General features: G+C 50.3%; 2 protein-coding genes across 5 annotated transcripts; one reads left to right on the forward strand and one right to left on the reverse strand.

Moving 5' to 3' along the window:
- The first annotated feature begins 368 nt into the window (after positions 1-368).
- On the forward strand, positions 369-14,575 carry TPM4 (tropomyosin 4). Of its 4 annotated transcripts, none has more exons than XM_081895833.1 (9): positions 369-559; positions 4,091-4,216; positions 7,676-7,809; positions 8,741-8,858; positions 10,619-10,689; positions 11,029-11,104; positions 11,376-11,438; positions 11,535-11,604; positions 13,584-14,575. In XM_081895833.1, exons 1-9 carry the CDS (start codon positions 446-448, stop codon positions 13,664-13,666), a joined length of 855 nt encoding a protein of 284 aa, XP_081751959.1. In that variant the 5' UTR covers positions 369-445; the 3' UTR covers positions 13,667-14,575. The 4 variants fall into 4 exon arrangements, with proteins under 4 accessions (XP_081751959.1, XP_081751958.1, XP_081751957.1 ...); XM_081895832.1 differs by lacking the exon at positions 13,584-14,575 and adding an exon at positions 12,624-12,867 and having other exon boundaries at positions 370-559; XM_081895831.1 differs by lacking the exons at positions 369-559; positions 4,091-4,216 and adding an exon at positions 6,568-6,900.
- A 1,640-nt stretch (positions 14,576-16,215) lies between these two features.
- On the reverse strand, positions 16,216-19,567 carry FAM32A (family with sequence similarity 32 member A). The gene is given in 6 exon segments (XM_081896060.1): positions 16,216-16,617; positions 17,863-17,916; positions 19,084-19,146; positions 19,149-19,205; positions 19,207-19,228; positions 19,446-19,567. Coding segments are annotated over 6 exon segments (342 nt in total). The 5' UTR covers positions 19,523-19,567; the 3' UTR covers positions 16,216-16,548.
- Positions 19,568-19,741: the final 174 nt, after the last annotated feature.

Raw genomic sequence — 19,741 nt, forward strand, 5'->3', positions numbered from 1 at the left:
GGAAGCCGTGGGTTCGAGTCCTGCTCTCCACCAGCTGCTGCTGCTACAACTTGGGAACTCACCGCGTTTGAAGCCCACTTGTTTCGGCTGAAGCCCTGCACACTCCTTGCAAGATCTCCTTGCTCCATTCGCACCTGTAGGGTCTGGATCCTTTCCTATGGTTCGGGCCAAGTCTTGGCTGCCCCACAGTGCCAGTCGAGGGAGTTTTGTGTCCCTGGCCTGGAAAGTTAAAAATGGAAACAAGTGCTTTTCTTTTCTTTAAAGACGCCGAGTTCCAAATAAGGTGTCGGGAGAGGACTGGAGAGATTCCTCCCCACTTATCGTTGGCTACGTCAGCACAGCCAGCAGCTTAAAACCAGGAGCTCAAATATAGGGGCCCCCCAGTCGCCTGCCTGCCTGCCCTCTGCCCTAACTCTGCCCGCAGAATCTCCCGCCAGCCGCAAAGATGGAGGCGATCAAAAAGAAGATGCAGATGTTGAAACTGGACAAGGAGAACGCCATCGACCGAGCGGAGCAAGCCGAGGCGGACAAGAAGGCAGCGGAGGACAAGTGCAAACAGGTGAGGGGGCGGAAGGCAGGGGCAAGAGGCTTGGGGGGGCATGTGGGGGGAGAGGTGGGCGCAAGCTGCCCCACTGGGAGGTTTAATACATACATTCATCGTCACTCCTGCTGCTAGCATCGCTTTTATTTTGATTATGCGCTCCGTAGATTGATGCGGAATGAATCTTTATTGCTAAAAAGCTACAACCAGGCACGTCCAACAGGCAGGTTGTGATCTACTGGTAGATTGCTGGACTTTTGTGGGAGATCACTGGTAGATCACTGCTCTCCCCCCCTTCAAGAAGCTGAACATGTTTGGCTCCCAAAAAGCTCAACATTTTTGCCCCTGAAAAACGTGGCTTTTCCTTCCCTAAAAAAAAGCTCAACCACTTCAACCTGAACCCCCACAAAATGGGCCTTCTCTTTCTTAAGAAAAAGCAAAAATAGCTCATCAATTTTTACCTGAACCCCCCAAAAGGGAGTAGATCACTGTTTTTAACTCTGTGAGCAGATCGTTGTCTCTTGGAATTTGGCCACCCCTGCTGTAAGCCACCGCAATCGGTCACAACAAGTAGGATGCAAATAATTAATTTAAAACTGAACAACAACAGCAAACATGCAAAAATGCAAAAAAATCACTCTTGTGTAAGTTAAGCACTCCACTTCTCACACGCAGACACCCCCCCTTATGATACTTGCCTTGGTGCCCAGCTCTCAACTTACTTGCAGCCGAGGCAAATTTTGCAACCTGTGCAAAATATTAAAGACAGCCAGCAAATTAGAGATTTGCTGAAGGGGAGGTCGGTTAGGGAGAGAGCCAAGGACGTAATCGAGGAATTTTTTTGTCTAGGGGGTGTATATAAATATTTATATTCTGGTTTTATCGTGTGAACTGGCCTGAGACCTTGCGGCTATAGAGAGGTATATATAGTCAACAAATAAATTATGCCCATTCTACAGACCGTGCCACTGAGGCACAAACTGCTAGGCATCTCCAGAAGCAGCTCTTGCTGTCTTCGAGGGGGCTTACTCTCAGGTAAGGCCCTGCTGGGGTGAAACAGGGCCTGTTCGCTCCTCCAAGACGCAGGATCTGGCCTGCAGGAACTCTCCAAAGCTTCTTCTCGTTGTTTTTATTCTTTTTGAGTCCGGACAAAGGTAGCAGAGGCAGCCCAGTGATCTCACAGCTTCCCCCGAATTTCCCCAAACGACAGTGAGGTTGGTGGGAGGCTGGCTGCTTCGCTTCCTCATGTTTCCCATGAAGAACAGATGAGCTCATGGCTGGATGTGATGGGCAGGATTAAGAGGCATTTATTTGCAGCTCTCGGCACCCGGGGAAAGAGCACGGACGGCTCGCTACCTGGGTTTAAGGCTGACCTTCTGGGATGAGGTGCTGGCAAACTCTGGGTCCCAGGGGTCTCCCTCTCTTCCCCCAGCCGCAGTTTAAGCCGCTCCAGCTGGCACCAAAGGCCCAGGCTCAGCTGTCTCTCGGCCGCAGCCCCCCCAAACCCAAAGCGGGGAGCGGCCCAGTGACACACTGAGCAACCGTAACACCTGTCAAACATAGGAGAAAAAATTATCCGATGAAAATAGGGACGTCCTATTCCATCCCCTCCAACATTTCTCCCCTGAAAATAGGGACGTCCTATTCATCCCCTCCAACATTTCTCCCCTGAAAATAGGGACGTCCTATTCCATCCCCTCCAACGTTTCTCCCCTGAAAAGAGGGACGTCCTATTCCATCCCCTCCAACGTTTCTCCCCTGAAAATAGGGACTCCTATTCCATCCCCTCCAACGTTTCTCCCCTGAAAATAGGGACATCCTATTCCATCCCCTCCAACGTTTCTCCCCTGAAAAGAGGGACGTCCTATTCCATCCCCTCCAACGTTTCTCCCCTGAAAAGAGGGACGTCCTATTCCATCCCCTCCAACGTTTCTCCCCTGAAAAGAGGGACGTCCTATTCCATCCCCTCTAACATTTCTCCCCTGAAAATAGGGACGTCCTAAGGAAAAGCGGGATATTCTGGGATCAAATCAGAAACCTGGGCGGCTTCTGTAAATCTGGGGCTGTCCCTGGTTTTCCACTTGGAGGGTCTGCGGAAGGAAAGGGGCCATTAAGGTGTTGGCTCAAGGCCAAGTGAGTGGGGAAGGGGACGAGTGAGCAGTGGCGTAGCGTGGGGGGGTGCAGGGGGGGTGGCCGCACCAGGCGCAACATCTGGGGGTTAGGGGTAGGGTGCGCAAATTACTTGCCTTGCCCCGGGTGCTGACAACCCACGCTACGCCACTGCGAGTGAGAAGTAGCCTCAGGCTCCCCACCCCACCCCGAAAAGAACACACTGCGAAGGGCAGAACAGGGTGTTCTTTCCCACAGCCAGATAACTTTATCGCTGGCCGGCCGCAAGATAAGGGGAGTGCTCATCAGAACCAGGGAAACTGGCACCCAGCGCTGGCCTGGAATGATATAAATAGCTGCTTTGAGAAAGCAGGATGGATTTATATGGGAAGGTGGAGAGAGAGAGAGAGAGAGAGAGAGAGAGAGAGAGAGAGAGAGAGAGAGAGAGAGAGAGATAAGGCTCCGGAATACATTTTTTGGCTGCTCAACCCAAGGAGCAAAGGGGTAGTTTTCCATAAGTGGTTGCAAGAGGGTCACTGACCGGCCCCTCCAAAAAAATGTGCATCACAATTTAATGTTCAAATAAAACATTGTTCTCTGACCCAACCAAGTAAATCTGCATTGTTGTGGTTTTACCTCTTGATGTTTTCTTCTCCCTTGCGGAAGCAAGGAGCACAACATTAAAAAGATTCCTGGTGGACTGCGATTCTCTGCTGCAGGCCTGCTGAGATCTGAGTTGAATGCACAAGGAATTTTTTCCTGGGTTACTGTAAAGAAAAAAACACCAAATGAAAAAACCCAGATTTTAAAAATCCAATTTTAATCCTGAAAAAGAGGACGCGTCTGGGAGAAATAGGACATATGGCAACCCAACGCCCTATCTTCTTCTTCTTTGGCGATCCCTCGTAGCCGAGTAAAATTGTTTTCGATAAACACGGTTTTCACAGTGAGTCCGTAAGTGACTGTGGAGGCCAATTCTGGACCCACACGTCCTTCCACAGTGGGGACATTGGTTTCCGGGTGGGAGTTGATCCCGGTGAGGGTTTGCCAAGCGTGTCTTCCTCTTAGCACGTTTCTCCCTTGTGTCCTGAGTTCGAGTGTCTTCAAAGCCCACGACACCTTTGGCAAAGGCTGTTCTCCAACTGGAGCGCACACAGGCCAGTGTTTCCCAGTTGTCAGTGTTTATACTACAGTTTTTAAGACTTGCCTTGAAAGAGTCTTTGAACCTCTTTTGTTGACCACCAGCATTATGCTTTCCGTTTTAAAGTTCGGAATAGAGGAGTTGCTTTGGAAGGCGACCATCAGGCTTCCACACAACATGATGTTGCTTTGACACTGGTGATCTTTGCTTCTTCCAGTATACTGGTATTCGTTCACCTGTCTTCCCAAGTGATGTGTATGTAATAATCTGCAATATTATCTCTCCCTCTCTTTGGGCAGGTGGAGGATGAACTGGTGTCTCTGCAGAAGAAACTCAAAGGCACTGAGGACGAGCTCGACAAATACTCCGAAGCCCTCAAGGATGCTCAGGAGAAGCTGGAGATGGCAGACAAGAAAGCCACGGATGTACGTAGGCCGGCCATGCCAAACTTTGGGCTGGGGGGGCGGTCCTCTGGGTTTTTTGGTCTACGATTCCCATCAACTTCTGCAGTGGGCACGCCAAGGCAGCAGTACTTGGCCTGTAAGGGACCCCTGACCGTTGGGTCCAGTTGTGACCGACTCTGGCACTCATCTCGCTTTATTGGCCGAGGGAGCCGGCGTCCAGCTTCTGGGTCATGTGGCCAGCAGGACTAAGCCGCTTCTGGCGAACCAGAGCAGCACACGGAAACGCCGTTTACCTTCCTGCTGGAGCGGTACCTATTTATCTACTTGCACTTTGACGTGCTTTCGAACTGCTAGGTTGGCAGGAGCAGGGACTGAGCAACGGGAGCTCACCCCGTCATTGTGGGGATTCGAACCACCGACCTTCTGATCGGCAAGTCCTAGGCTCTGTGGTTTAACCCACAGCGCCACCCGCGTCCCTGCACTGGCTGCAAAAGCTGATGGGTGCCAGTAGTGTAGAAAGCAGGGCCGTTTTTAGCTTACGCACCGCTGGGGTGGAAATATCTGCCCAGCACCCTGAAATTTAGTTAATTTCAGGTGCATGGCGCCGTTGAGAATGACAAGTGCCAACAAGCGCGGCGCGTCTTTGGTAAATGTGCGCATAAAGTCGAAAGTTCTTTAGTGAAACAGTAGAAATACATACACACACACACACATTTTTTATTAGTTTTTTAACATATCATTTTCAACAGTAATTAAACATACTTTTACATCTTATTCAATTTTTTTGACTTCCATCCATCCTGTCTGAAAATTTTCCAATCTAATCTCTCAGTATGCATTTCTTATCTTCCCTATTACCTTTCAAACATATAACCAATATCTCTATCTTTTTCTACTTTGTAATACTTCATATATTTCTCCTTACAAAACTTCTTGCAGTCCTACTAGCGTGATTTGTTGATGACAGTTGCTTTTCAAATAAGTCATATGCCGTATTTTTCACTCTATAAGATGCATCAGACCACAAGACGCACCTAGTTTTTGGAGGAGGAAAACAAGAAGAAAAAATTCTGAATCCCAGAAGCCAGAACAGCAAGAGGGATCATTGCGCAGCGAAAGCAGCAATCCCTCTTGCTGTTCTGGCTTCTGGGATAGCTGCGCAGCCTGCATTCGCTCCGTAAGACGCACACACATTTCCCCTTACTTTTTAGGAGGGGAAAAATGAGTCTTATAGAGCAAAAAATACGGTACTTCTTCCAATCTTCTGTAAATCTCTGGTCCCGCAGCAGTAGGTATACATTCCGGTAATGCCTAGGTATATATGTATTTTGTTTTTCTAGCTTGATCAAAATGATTAATTATTTTGTAACAGGTAGATAGTTAAGAGCTTAGGCGGCTTCAGCAGCGGGCGCCTGGTGCCCCCCAGAATTTGGCGCCCGGGTGTCCCGCACCCCTTGGACCCCCGGGTAAAGACGGCCCTGGTAGGAAGACTAGGTGGGGGCGGGGGCGATGGGGTGGCACTGGGGCTGTGGGTACCCCTCCCAAAGAAAACTCAACCACTTTGGGTGGTTTCCCAAAGGAGGAGTAGGAAAGCCAAAAAGGCTTTGGACGGAAAAAAATTCAACTATGCCAGGGATGCGGGCTGAGGAAGAAATATAAAGTGCCTGTTCAGGTTGGCGAAGACATTTGGAGAGGAGGGGTGCCAGCTGGAATAAAAGACTGGATAAAATTCTGGCTGCAAAGATAAGAAACCAAGATGCAAGAAAAGAGTAGGGAGAATTCGGGGAATGTTTCAAGAATTTCAGCATCTATCCCCGAAGAGGACCAGGCAGCTAAATTAACGAGGAGGAGTGGAAGGATATTTTGAGCAACTCAAGAGTAAAGAGGAACCCTAGCGGGGGGAGAACCTCAGCTCCAGATTTTTGAGGATTTGGGGGGGGGGACCCTACGCCCCTGGCCCCGGTGCGCCTCGGCTGGAGACCCAGAAAGAGCCCGCGGCTTCGGGCGCCTTTCCAAACCCCGAGGGAGGACTACCGCGGAAATTTTTGGGTGGGGGGGCTTCTTGAAAATATGGGGGTGCCCGGCTCCCCCTAGACGCCCCCCATGGCGAGCTACGTTGCCTTTAGCAGAGACACCTGCCGTCCAGGTGGGCAGAGAGGGGGTTGCTTCCCTCGAACAGAGTGTGTGGGGGGGTCCCGTCTGATCGCTTGGGGCTCCCTTTCCCCTGAGAAGGAGGAGGAGCAGCAGCACCGGCGCAGCTCAGAGGGGAGAGAAAGCCTCTGCCCGCCCCGTCCCGGCTAGCGGACCTCGGAGGTGCCCTCCTCCTCCTTTGCGCGCCACCCCGAGGGGGCTGTCCTCGGGGTTGTCCCAGCGGTGGCCACGTCACGATGCGCCAGCGGTGCCGACGTCACGGCCCCTCCCCCAGTCCTCCCCTCCCTCCTCCCCTTCCTCCCGCCCGACGCCGCTGCGCCCTCGCCAACGCGCACCGGAGGAGCCGCGCCCTTTGCTTCCTTTGGCCGTCGCTGCCGCCGCCGTTGCCGTATCCACGTGTGCCGCCGGGATCCGACGGGATGGCCGCCGCCACGGGCTCCCTGGAGGCGGTGAAGCGCAAGATCCAAGCGCTGCAGCAGGAGGCCGACGAGGCCGAGGACCGCGCCCAGATCCTGCAGCGCCAGCGCGACCAGGAGCGCGAGCTGCGCGAGAAAGTGAGCGCCGTCGGAAGAGGAGCCTCGGCGGGGCGCGCGCAGCCGGCGCCTCCTCCGCCGCTTGGCGCCTCTCCACTTTGCGCCTTTCTCTCTCCGCTCTCCTCCTTCTCCTTCTCTGCGCTCCTGCTGCCCCGGGACGCCCCGTCGGGGGAGACGGGCGCGCCGTCGCTGCCGCCCGTTCCCCTCGCTTAGGATCGCCTTGTGCCGGAGCCGGGAGAGGCCGAAGAGGCTGCTCCCCGGGAGGGGAGCCCCAGCCGTCGAGGCTCCGCCCGACGCCTCTGCAAGATGCTCCCGGGGTTGCGCGCCTCCTCCCGGCTCCTTCTGCGCCTCCTTCCCGCTGCGCCTGGACGCCTGGAGACCCCAGGGCCGGACCTCGCTCCGACGGGACGGGACACCTCCTGCTTCTCCTCCTCCTTCGGCTTTTTCTCTCCTACCTGTTCTCACCTGGCGTCCTCTTCCTTCTCTTTCCGGGCCTTTTGGGGGCGGCCAGGTAGGAAGCAAGGGGAGCCCCCCACAAGGAGACCTGCTCCTGCCAGAGCAAGCACTGGCCATGGGTGCAAATGTGGGGCTCTGGGGGCACCCTAAAACTTAAACCACCCCCCTATCCTCAGGAGCATTCAGTTAGCCAGAGCTGGAGCGATGGGGTGGGTGTTAACCGGGTTTTTTTCTGCCCCTTTTGTGTGTTCCAAACTGGCTCTTTGACCCGGTGAAATTCAGCCTCGTTTTGTCCTTGCATCACCTAGTGGCTCACTCCCCCCTCTGTGTTTCCCCACAGGCAGAAGGGGAGGTGGCTTCCCTGAACCGCAGGATCCAGCTGGTGGAAGAGGAATTGGATCGGGCCCAGGAGCGTCTCGCTACCGCGTTGCAGAAGCTGGAGGAAGCCGAAAAGGCAGCCGATGAGAGCGAGAGGTACGTGGGGGGCGGCGTAAGGGGATTGCAGAGGAAGGTTCGTAGCCCCACAGCAGCTGGGGCTGCCCAAAGTAGTAATAATGATGAAGATGATGATGATAATAATTTTGTTATTCATACCCTGCCACTCTAGGCGATTTCCAACACGCATAAAAACATACACCAAGCATCAAAAACTTCCCTATACAGGGCTGCCTTCAGATGTCTTCTAAAAGTTGACATCTAGTGGGAGGGAGTTCCACAGGGTGGGCGCCACCACCGAGAAGGCCCTGTGCCTGGTTCCCTGCAACCAAACTTCTCACAGGGAGGGAACCGCCAGAAGACCCTTGGAGCTGGACCTCAGTGTCTGGGCAGAACGATGGGGGTGGAGACACTCCTTCCGGTATACCGGGCTGAGGCTGTTTAGGGCAGCACCAAAACTTTGAATTGTGCCCGGAAACGTCTTGGGAGCCAATGTAGGTCTTTCAGGACCGGTGTTATGTGGTCTCCACTCCCAGTCCCCAATCTAGCTGCCTCATTCTGGATTAGTTGTAGTTTCTGGGTCACCTTCAAAGGCAGCCCCACGGAGAGCGCATGGCAGTAGTCCAAGCGGGAGATAACCAGAGCATGCACCACTCCGGCCAGACAGTCTGCGGGCAGGGAGGGTCTCAGATGAAGCTGGTAGACAGACTTCCTTCTTGGTTGCAGAATAGTGGGGGGGAGGCCAAGGAAGTCTTCCCTCCCACCTTTGCACCTCCCAAATTTAGGATTTGCCCCCAGCCGCGACCGTTGGAACAAGTAGACCCCAAATTAGACGTCTCTCTGTTCCGACACACGGGCTCGACTTGGTCTCATCCGATAAGGCAAAACGCAGACCGACAAGGGCCTGAGCGTTGCAGGTGGGGAAGGACAGGTGTTTGGGAGTTCAGAACGGCTCCTCTTGTATCTCCAGAGGCATGAAGGTGATCGAAAACAGAGCCATGAAGGATGAGGAGAAGATGGAGATTCAGGAGCTGCAGCTGAAGGAAGCCAAACATATCGCAGAGGAAGCTGATCGCAAATACGAAGAGGTGAGTTGGGGGGCTCTCGTGGGGGGAAGTGATGGTGGGGGGCTGCACAGGGCCAGCTTTGGAGGCAGCTAAAACACCCCCTTTGGCGTTCCTTGCCACAGGCAAAATGGACCTGAATCATTAAAAAAACCCAATTGTTATTATTTTTTAATTTTTTAATTTTCAGAACGAATTCTTAAGCAAAAATGAGTTCATTTTCTTCTTTTCCATCCAGTGAGGTTATTATTGTATGGGGGGGGGGGAGAGACTTTCTGGAGTTTTATTTATTGGAAGAGAGTTCCTAAATCTGTTCATATTTAAACAAGCAGAAAGAATACGTTGCTTTTGGGTTGAGACAAAATTGCAAGGGCGCAGAACAGGAAACATTCGAAAGCCCTAGAAGAAGAGACCAAGACGTGATTGTAACAAGGTTTCCAAGGTTAAGAGCAGGAATCAAAACTTTAGTACAACAACAGATTTAATTGTGTTACTTATCAATGAAGTGTCTGCTGTAATTATACGGAAGATTTGCCATTCCAGCACAGATCTTCCTTCTCTGCCTTTCAAACCCAAGCCCCCAAAATATCAATGTGATAGTCTGACAAACAATCCACCCCGCCCTTTAAAAATCAGTATTTGATACTCTTTAACTAGGACACATGGAGACAAGGAAGAGCTCAGCTGCATGAATGGAAAGCAGTGATACCAAATCTGAAGGTTCTGGCAAAAGAACCTGAATCGTTGCATTTAATTTGGTTTTTTTGCAACTGCAGGGATCGCTGGCTCTGCGATTTGAGGATTGCTCCTTGCAGAGCAAGCTTGGATCGTTAGATCGAGAGATAAAGCTGTGAGGTCACTTCCTGCAGCTCAGAGGGTTGCATCCGGCCTGGAGGCCAGGGGCATGTCACAGCACCGCCCCCCCCCCCCCGCAAAAAATTGGCAGCTTCCTGTGTTCCTATCTGGTTTTTGCAAATCTTTTCTTTCACGCCACGTGGAGTCTGTGACCAGTGCCGGATTTACGCATTAGCTAAACAAGCTCTAGCTTGGGGCCCCCCAAAAAATTAAAGGGGAAAAAAACCCCTGGATGTGCATTTCCAAAATATAAGATAAGAAAAGGAATAAAATAAAGCCTACATACAGCAACAGTGTTTTGTATAGTGTAGGCTCCTATTTGTGATGTGAAATGATGTGCAACCTATTAGGTCCGTAAGTGACCATATAGCATATATTCAACACAAAAAAAAAACCAGTGGCAATTTGTTGTGGACAAAGGACAGCTGGACGTAGAAGGGGCCCTGTTACCTTCAGGAGCTGAGGGCCGCATCAAACCGAAATCTGGCCCTGGGTCTATCCATGCTCTAGCTCAGCCCTTCTCAACCTGTGGGTCCCCAGATGTTGTTGGACTACAACTCCCATCACCCCTAGCTAGCAAGGCCAGAGCTCAGGGATGATGGGAGTTGTAGTCCAACAACATCTGGGGATCCACAGGTTGAGAAGCGCTGCCCTAGCTGGCAAGGCCAAGGATTATTATGGGGTGTGTGTGTTACAGGCTGCCCCCCCCATGATTTTGTAAACTAGTGTCCCCCTCCAATTCTGGGCTCCTTCTCTCCCACTTCCCCCTTTGCAACCGATGGGCTCCTTGCAAATTTTCAGATTTCCTCCAGCAGGCTGCTTTGACATTAGGAGGAAATTCCTTTTGGGTGTTTCCTGCCCCTCTATTTTTGGAGCCCTGCAAAGGCTCCTGAGGTTTCGTCCTCTCTGAACCGTTACACTTCCTGCAGGTTGCACGGAAACTGGTCATTCTGGAGGGAGAGCTGGAAAGAGCGGAGGAGCGGGCCGAGGTTTCCGAATTGTGAGTATCCCTTGACGCTGGGAAGCCCTCAAGGCTGCTTTTGTAAAAAAAGGAATATACCAACGGGATAGACAGGAAGTCCAAAGTGTTGGTACATATATGATTTTGGAATAGGTTTTTTGTCCTTGTTTCTTTTCTTTAGGTATATAAACTTGTATGCATGCTGAAAATTATATTGTGATGTAATATGATAATGTTTACCAGTGTAACATAAGAACATTAATTTAAAAAAAACCCCACAACCAAACAAAGGTAGGCGGAGGTGGGGAACCCACCTGGGAGAGTGGGGGGGAACGACGACTAGCACTGACCCCCAGGCCCTATTTCCCCCTCTGGCAGAAAGTGCAGTGACCTTGAAGAGGAACTGAAGAACGTCACCAACAACCTCAAGTCCCTTGAAGCTCAGTCGGAGAAGGTGGGTAGCAGCCCTTGGAAGAGGTTGGGATTGAAGAGGCTGGCTTGGCAGGGAATTGGGGGCTCCTGTCCCCGGCCCCCCATCAAGCCCAGCCTTGTTTGGGGGAGAGCAGCCTTCTGCAGAGAAGCTGGGGAACAGCTTGGTCCTTGAGGACGCCCCGGGGTGCTGCCCGCCTCGGGGTGACTGGCGAGTGTGGGAATCAGTGGCAGTCTCAACTGTTGCCCAGGATTTCCTAGGAATAAAGGAGCCTGTTTTTGCCCTGTTTTTGTAGTACTCTGAAAAAGAGGACAAGTACGAAGAGGAAATCAAGGTTCTGACCGACAAGCTGAAGGAGGTGAGGTTCCTGAGTAGCTGAGCTGGTTTTGGGGTGGGTTGGGGTCTCTGCTCAGTGGTCACAGTTCCCTTTTCTTGACCCTCTCTGTGTCTCTAGGCTGAAACGCGTGCCGAGTTTGCAGAGAGAACGGTTGCCAAACTGGAAAAGACGATCGATGACCTGGAAGGTATGAGGCTGTTTGAAGTGTGTGTGATTTAAGTTGCTGAGTTAGTATTAGGGTTTATCTTGTTGCGTGTCTGTGGTTAACCCCAGGAAGTATATATCTGCCCCCTGAGCTGTGGCCGGACTCTCACCTCTCTGTGGTCAGGCTGAGAATGAAGACCAGGAAGTCTTGGGGTCACTTCAGTCCCTGTACAGTGGTCCCTTGGTTCTCAAATGTAATCCGTTCCGGATGTCCGTTCCAAAACCAAAGCGTTCCCAAACCAAGGTGCACTTTCCCATGGAAAGTCATGCAAAACGGATTAATCCGTTCCAGACTTTTAAAAACAACCCCTAAAACAGTAACTTAACATGAATTTTACCATCTAACGAGATCTATCCATCAAACGAAAGCAATAATCATTGCACTGAACTATTAAATAAATATGACAGTATTGTAGATGGTAAAAATGAAACTTTATTTTTTTTCTTCCCTGCACTGATGTTGGTCATTTTTGGATGGGGGGATTTTATTCATTTTCACAGTCGCACAATCAGTCATTAGCTGAACTGGGTTCCACACAGTCACAAAAACAAATGAACCGAAAAAGCTTCAAAAACAAAAATACAAAATAAGGAGCAAAAGCGCCAAACTTAATCCGTTCCGGAAGTCCGTGTGACTTCTGAAATGCTTGGAAACCGAGGCGCAGTTTCTGATTGGCGCAGGCGCCCCGGAAACAATAGCCGACAGTCGCATCGGACGTTCGGCTTCCAGAAATCGTTCGAAAACCGGAACACTTGCTTCCAGGTTTTCGGAGTTTGAGAACCAAGGCATTTGAGAACCACTGTATTGTCCTTTTTGCAAAATTACTGGGCTTTAACATAGGTGGAATTGTTTGGGACAAACTAATGCCTCTCTTATTGCTGAAATCTTTCTGAAAAACTCCTCCGAAATGTTTCTCTAGCCTTCTGTGTGTATTTTTTTAACGTTCCCTTTCCTCCCTTCTCCCTTTTCTCCTCCCCTCGCTCTGTTTCTCTGTCCGGCAGACGAGCTGTATGCTCAAAAGCTGAAGTACAAAGCGATCAGCGAGGAGCTGGACCACGCTTTGAACGATATGACTTCCTTGTAGGAAGATAAATCGATCGCTGCGATCTCTCTGCCAGCTCTCCTGTCCTGCCTAAGAACCTGCTGCCTCCGTGTTCCTTCTTCACAAGCTTCCTGGTCTTTCTTCCTGTCTTCCTTTTTTCTGTAAAAACTTGCTTCCATTAAAAAAACCCTAAAGTTCTTGTATTTCCTCTCTGCTTATTCATTTTCTCCATTTCCTATACAAAAGGCGTCTCTCCCGCTCGCTTGCTTCTCTATTATTAGACGGTTTTCCGAGGTCTAAGGTGGCTTAATAGCTTAAAACAATTCAAACAGAAAAGAAAGATTTCACAGCACTCAGACGGACTAACTAGCCAAGCCGAAAGCTAGAGGCAAGAAATGTCGATTTGCTGTTCTGTTTTTTTCCTTGATTTTCCCCTGTATTTTATTCTGCAAATTGCCCTGAGATCTTATGACAAAGGGCAGTAGACACATCTAATAAATAAATTAAATATTACACCACAGCGCTATATATTTTGGGCTGTGGTTTTTACCTGAACTTCCACATACCCTCAAGAAAGATGCCTTGTTTCTATCTGAGCCCAGTCCTTTTTGTAGCTTGCTGGAAATAATGGATGTCAGAGACAAATAGTCTTTTCCATCCAGCCAATTGTCTGGGGTGGTGGTGGCGGGAATTACAGTGCGACATTTTGGGGGGCACAGCTGGTTTCCTTCAGTTGCCTTAAAACTTATGTACCAGGCGTAAGAAAAGCGCTTGCCTGGGGAAAAGCTTATCCAGAGGGGTGGCCGCCTTGATAAAAAACCCACAACAGATTGTTTGCAACTAGAAGGTGGAATAGAGTCCGACACACCCCTTGAACGGTCGTCTCAAAATAAACTTGTCTCCCATTCATTCTCATCAGAAAAAGTTGCCCAGGCGAAAGAAGAGAACCTGACTTTGCACCGGACGCTGGATCAGACCCTCAGCGAGCTCGGCAGCATATAACTCCTCGCGGGAAAAAGCACCCGGACTACGGGAAGCCCAAAGCATCCTGCCAAAAATAGCGTCTTCCTCTTTGAGTCCGCTCCTTTTCTCCGGCTTTCTCTCTCTTGTCTTCCCCACCTTTCAGATCACACAAAATGCCAACCTTCTCTTATCCTCCCTCTTCCCCCTTTAAGCATTGAGGTTTTGGGCACCAACTGAATGTAGATTATTATTATTATTATTTTGTTGGTAATCCTCTGCGGCAGAACGTTGCGAAACCGGGAAAGCTGTGTGCCAAGGCATCCGTTTCCCGCAGGGCTGCTCCAAAGGTGCTAACTTCTCTCGATAACTGGAAACGCACGTGTTTTGTGCAAAACCGAGCAGGGAGCATGGGCCCAGTTGAGGTGACAGGGAAACAGAGCTATCGGCGGTAGTTAGCGTCATTTTCTTAGCTGCCGTTTCTTACTGCAATCGCAAGAGCGCAGAAAACTCTCTTGCAGAAGCGCAAAGTTTATGCAGAAAGCCTGCAACGTTCCGCCAGAAGACGGCTTTCTTTCACCGTCTTCCTCGTTTACAGAAAGTTTGTAAAACTAGAAGCTTAAACATTCCATGGGAAGGCTAGACGTACTGGCTTCCTAGTTTACAGAGCTGTGCCAAAATACTATTTCTTTGTGTGTGTGTGTGTGTTTCGTCTCCTTGAACATCTTGAGAAGCAGACTAAAAAAAGCAAAAGTCATTTCCCGTTGGCCAATCTTAGGGTGCTTCTGCACTTCTGTATTTATTAATTTTTTTGCAAGGAGGGTGGAAGGAAGGGAAACGGGCAACATGAATTCAACCACCCAATCTCTCTAAATGTATCCTGTTAACATGGCAATAGCTTTCCTTTATTTTTAAGCTTTCAATCTAATAATAAAACCTTTCTCCCCCCTATACACATTTCCACTTTGTGGGGCATTTCTTAACATAATGAATCGGGGCCGGATGTGGGTTTGATGAAGCCCTAAGCTACTGAAGGCAATGGGGCCCTTTTCTGTCCAGCTGTCCTTTGTCGACAACAAATTGTCACTGTTTTTTGTGTGTTAAATATATGCTAGATGGTCATTGATGGACCGAATAGGTATCTCAAGCCATTTGCACATATCGCCCTGCAACCAGTCCATGCAGAATGTCGGCACCCTATATATAGAAAGGAGCAAACCAGTGATATTTTAGGGAGCAGGCGGGGTCCATGACTTACACCAGAGGAGCCTACACAACACACAACGCTGTTGCTGTATGTAGGTTTAATTTTGTTTTCTATCTTATATTTTGGAAATGTACATCCAGGTTTTTTGGGGGCCCCCAAGCTAGAGCTTGTTTAGCTTATACGTAAATCTGGCACTGTAATGAATATGGACTTAGTGCTGAAATTGTACCATAGGGCACAGGAGGTTGGGGTTGGGAATAAGAGGTGCTCCATTCCCTGAATCGGACAGGGAGCAGCAGCGGTGTTCAGGGGAATGACAAACCGCTTGCTGGTTTTTTTTTGAAACTCTGGAGAGTTTAAGACTTCCAGCCGGCCAGATCAGCTGCAGAACGAGCGGAGGAATGTTTCTTTGGCATTTCAGACTCTTTCTAGGTCATCGGCAAATGCGTTTTGGTGGGGAGATGGGAGGAGAGGCTCTGCTGATCGCATCAGAAGGTGGTTCCCACCCATTGCTGCTGCTGGAAAGTATTTTCCGTGGGAAGCGTGAGAGACTAGAGAAATGATTCCCAAATGCTGGCTATCTTCAGGCAAATAAATGCTGCCTAGCACAGCCTCCCTGGGGAAAAAGGGATCCCCGATTTAATTTGTGTCCTGCTTTCTTACTGAATAGTGCCAACAAGGCCCTTGCTGACTTTTGGAAGGCTCAAACAGGAATAAAACCACACCTGGCTTCGATTTGGAGGCAGCTGTCTGAGCCTGAGAAACAGGAGGAAGGAAAAGGCATGGAGGGGGGCCCTTGAACTAAAATCAGAAGTTGGTGCATGCGCCTGTTTTGTGTTTTTGAAGTGTTAACACTTTTTATAAAACGGGTTGAGGGGCTCCTGTGCCTGTTTCCTTTAGCCTCTGTCCTTTTCAAACAGGCAAGCGAGTTTGTGTGTTTCAGGACAAGGCTGATGTTGACTTAGCCACACCTGAAGCTGGCTCTGCCCAAACTTGGGTGACTTCCACGTCTAAGAACTGCAACGAGGATAGGTTCATGTAAAGGGAGTCGTTTGCCTTTTGCTTTAAAATACGTTCGTTCGCCTCTTCGGACAGAGAGACGCTGTTTTTCTGTGTTTTAAATTTTCTTCAGGAGCAGTTTTGGTTTTTAAATGTTTAACGAGTCCCTGTGCGCTGGGCTTTCGTAGTCAAGTGCCCAGGGGAGGAAAAGTAAAGCATTTTGATTGTTGGTTTAATGAAAACGATGCAAATAGGCGTTATATGTCTTGGCACCTGTCACTAGTCATGTTCTAGGAGGAATGGGAAACGCCCTCAGATCCAGGGCAGCAGTCAGGAGAAGGAGAACAGATGAGCTGGCGGTAAATAAAGCAAAACACATTAACTGTTTAGGCACAGAATCCTGATCAAACCAAAAGTTTTGTATATGGCCTTCCTTGACTTTATTTAAGATAGAGTCAGATACCGTGTTTAAATAGGTGATAATAGGATGGGAACATCCAGTGGAGATTTTCGGCAGGTAAAGAACAGCGGCCATTTACTTGAAGCTGTAAGATCCAGATGTTTAATCTATTTTAAAAGGCAAGTTTAACTGAACCAGCTGCAGAAAGTTGTGCCGAACAAGGTCTCCAATCCAGAAACTGTCCCGTCTGCTGAGTTGTGCTCTTTTAGCAAAACGAGACAAGCCTGGGGAGAGGGGGAGAAGCGAAACAAAAATGGCTCATTTGGTCCAGCTGACTTTTGGGATGTCGTAATGTTCTGTCAAGGTGTCCAGGTGCCGATTGAAATCCTAGGACGGGAAAGGAGAGAGAGATGAAAAATCAAGGCAACCGAAGCGACTTCAATCATCTCGGAATATATTTTAAAACCCACGTTTAATTATATATGCCTGTCTACTTCAGGGAAGCCTGATCAATACTAACGGAAGGCAGATTAGCCCTGCGTTCCAGTTAGTCGGCCACGGCAAGAAAGCATCGCTTGCCGGGCACATCGCTGAGGCCGGCTTGCGTGTGGCGTGGGTGAGCCCTTCTCTGCAAGCAGACTGGCTAGATTTGACAGCAATTTGGAGCCCCGCTTGCAGCCCAAATCTGGCTATAAGAAGGGGATTCATCAGGAAAAAAAGAGGACGCCGATTTTCACAAAATGTGCAAGGTTAGAAATTGCTTCTATACAAAATGCATCGCAGATGGGTTAGGGTTAAACCATGGGCAAGGAATTAACAGTCTGCTGGCTAGATGCTAACTTCAAGGCCCCAGCCTGCCAAACAGAAGAACTTTCCTCTCTAACGAAGGGTACACAGCCGCCCTGAGGCAAAGAGGGAGACCGGGAAATTCTCTCTCCTGACATTTGTGATGACAACCCGGGGAAAACCCCTAACACCCCCACCTCTCTCTTCTTCAAGCCTTCACCGCCATCGTCCAGCCCGGACACCGAGGTCCAGCTCCGAGGGCCTTCTAGCAGTTCCCTCCATGTGAGAAGTGAGGTTAAAGGGAACCAGGCAGAGGGCCTTCTCGGTGGTGGCGCCCACCCTGTGGAACACCCTCCCTTCAGATGTCAAGGAAATAAACAACTATCTTACTTTTAGAAGACATCTGAAGGCAGCCCTGTTTAGGGAAGTTTTTAATGATTGATGTTTTATTGTGTTTTTAATATTCTATTGTAAGCCACCCAGATTGGCTGGGGAGGCCTGGCCAGATGGGCGGGGTATAAGCAATAAATTATTATAATTATTTGAGCAGTATACAGAGGAGGCCTCAGAGGTCAGGGATGCCATGCTTTGCATACAGAAGGTCCTGGTTCCACGCTGCGTCCGAAGGGCCCGAGGCAATAAGTGTTAGCAAAGAGACAGACCTTCTCTGCCTACACAGCAGAGTCCCTGCAGCCCTTCCTCTCTGCTTGCTGCTGCGGGATCCCTTACCTCTTTGCATGCCCATTCCTCCCGCCCTTCCCTTCGCACAGGCAAATGGTTCCCCAAAACCTCTTGTCAGAGCAAGCGTGCTTAAGGCGGCATCTCTCCCTTGGGGCAGCGACTCACCTCCACTCTCTGCTTGTGGGTTTTGGATGCTTTCTTCAGGATCCTCTCGATTTGCTGCAGGGCAGGGGAAAATAGGAGCGGTTACTTTTGTTCCTCCTCAGCCCATCTCCCCTGTGTTATATGAATTCTAAGGTCTTAATATATGTAAAATAAATGTTCACAAATGTACAAGGCAAATGCATACGTAAGTATATCAACCACGTGTCTGGAATATTACAGGAGAGCAATCCTGAGGCCATTTGGACTCTCCCAAATTGACCTCAAATATTTCTCTGCAAGGAGGAAGGAAATGGGGAAAAAACTTTCCAATTGTCTTGGGACTGTGGGGGCTTACACTTCCCTGTACATACAGTCTGGCAAGTATCTGTTAAGCTGAGCAAAGTTATCAATATGCAAAAGAGATTTGGGAACTGAGTATTGACCATCTGAAAGGAATGACCAGGTCACCCAGAAAAGGCAATTGATAAGGCATGATTGATCAGGTCTCCTGGCAGACAGGAGAGAAGCAACACACTCCCATTTCTCATGGGGACCACCTCTTTCTGTGATGTATGCATGATGTTTTAGGGGGTGGTCTTGAGCTACAAGGGATGCGGGTGGCGCTGTGGGTTAAACCACAGAGCCTAGGACTTGCTGATCAGAAGGTCGGGGGTTCGAATCCCCGCAATGACGTGGTGAGCTCCCGTTGCTCGGTCCCTGCTCCTGCCCACTTAGCAGTTCAAAAGCACCTCAAAGTGCAAGTAGATAAATAGGTACCGCTCCGGCGGGAAGGTTAACGGCGTTTCCGTGCGCTGCTCTGATTCGCCAGAAGCGGCTTAGTCCTGCTGGCCACATGACCCGGAAGCTGTACGCCGGCTCCCTCGGCCAATAAAGCGAGATGAGCGCTGCAACCCCAGAGTCGGTCATAACTGGACCTAATGGTCAGGGGTCCCTTTGCCTTTATATAAGGGCTTGCGCACCAATGTTCGGGGTTCCTCTCCTCCCTCTCTGCGTGTGGGGAGTCGGGGACCCACAGTTTAATAAAGATCAGGCTTACTAGCCGCTTTGCTTCTCAATATTCTCTGCTTGGCCTCTGTTGTTTTCTCCTACCGATAGAGAACCTACTTAAGGACTCTATATGGGCTCTTGGGTACCCCGTAAGGGAAAGAGAGCAGTATTTTCTTATAACACCTGGCTTCTGGGTGAAACTGCCCCCCTTGCCTGCTTCCGGCAAGCACCCACCCGCTTCTCCTGCATCTTCTCGTAGGCCAGTTGCGCTGGGGTCCTCTTGTCCAGGGCCCGCTTTCCTCCTCCTCCTCCTCCTGCATCTTGCTGCTCACGATCTGGTCCACGATCTTGCCTTTTCTCCTTATCTTTCTTCTTCTTCCTGCAAACAGGAAAAAGCCATCTAGCTTGGCGGCCACCCCCTTTCCTCCGTGGCAGGGAGTTCCGCAGGCTCCATCCCTCCCCGCGCCTGCGCACAAGCGCCTTGTAAGTCCTAAGGGCCTTATAGCCCGCTCGTCGCCAAGCAGCAGGAAGTCCCTCCCGCGCGACCGGAAGTTCCCTTCTAGGAGGCTCCCGGGGGCCTCTCGCTCTCCCCTCACCGTTTCCCCGCGGGGGACACCCCGACGCCGCCCTTCAGGCGCAGAGGGCCCCGCTGGACGGCCTCGTACTCCGACATCCTCCTCCGCCTCGGCCTCCTTCTTCCAGCCGCCACTTCCGGGTGCCGACATGACTTCCGGGGCAAATGGCGGGGGTTTATGTGCCGCGGGAGTGAACTTCCGGGGCAAATGAGTAAGGGCCGTTGGAGAGAGGATGGACTTCCGTTGGAGAGGGGAAGCGAGAGGGGCAGCCTAGAGCGGCTTCCTCGCCGCAGAGACACTAACAACGCTTTTGAGTC

Source organism: Podarcis melisellensis, assembly GCF_964234715.1.
Source record: "Podarcis melisellensis genome assembly, chromosome: 18".
Classification (NCBI taxonomy): Eukaryota; Metazoa; Chordata; class Lepidosauria; order Squamata; family Lacertidae; genus Podarcis; species Podarcis melisellensis.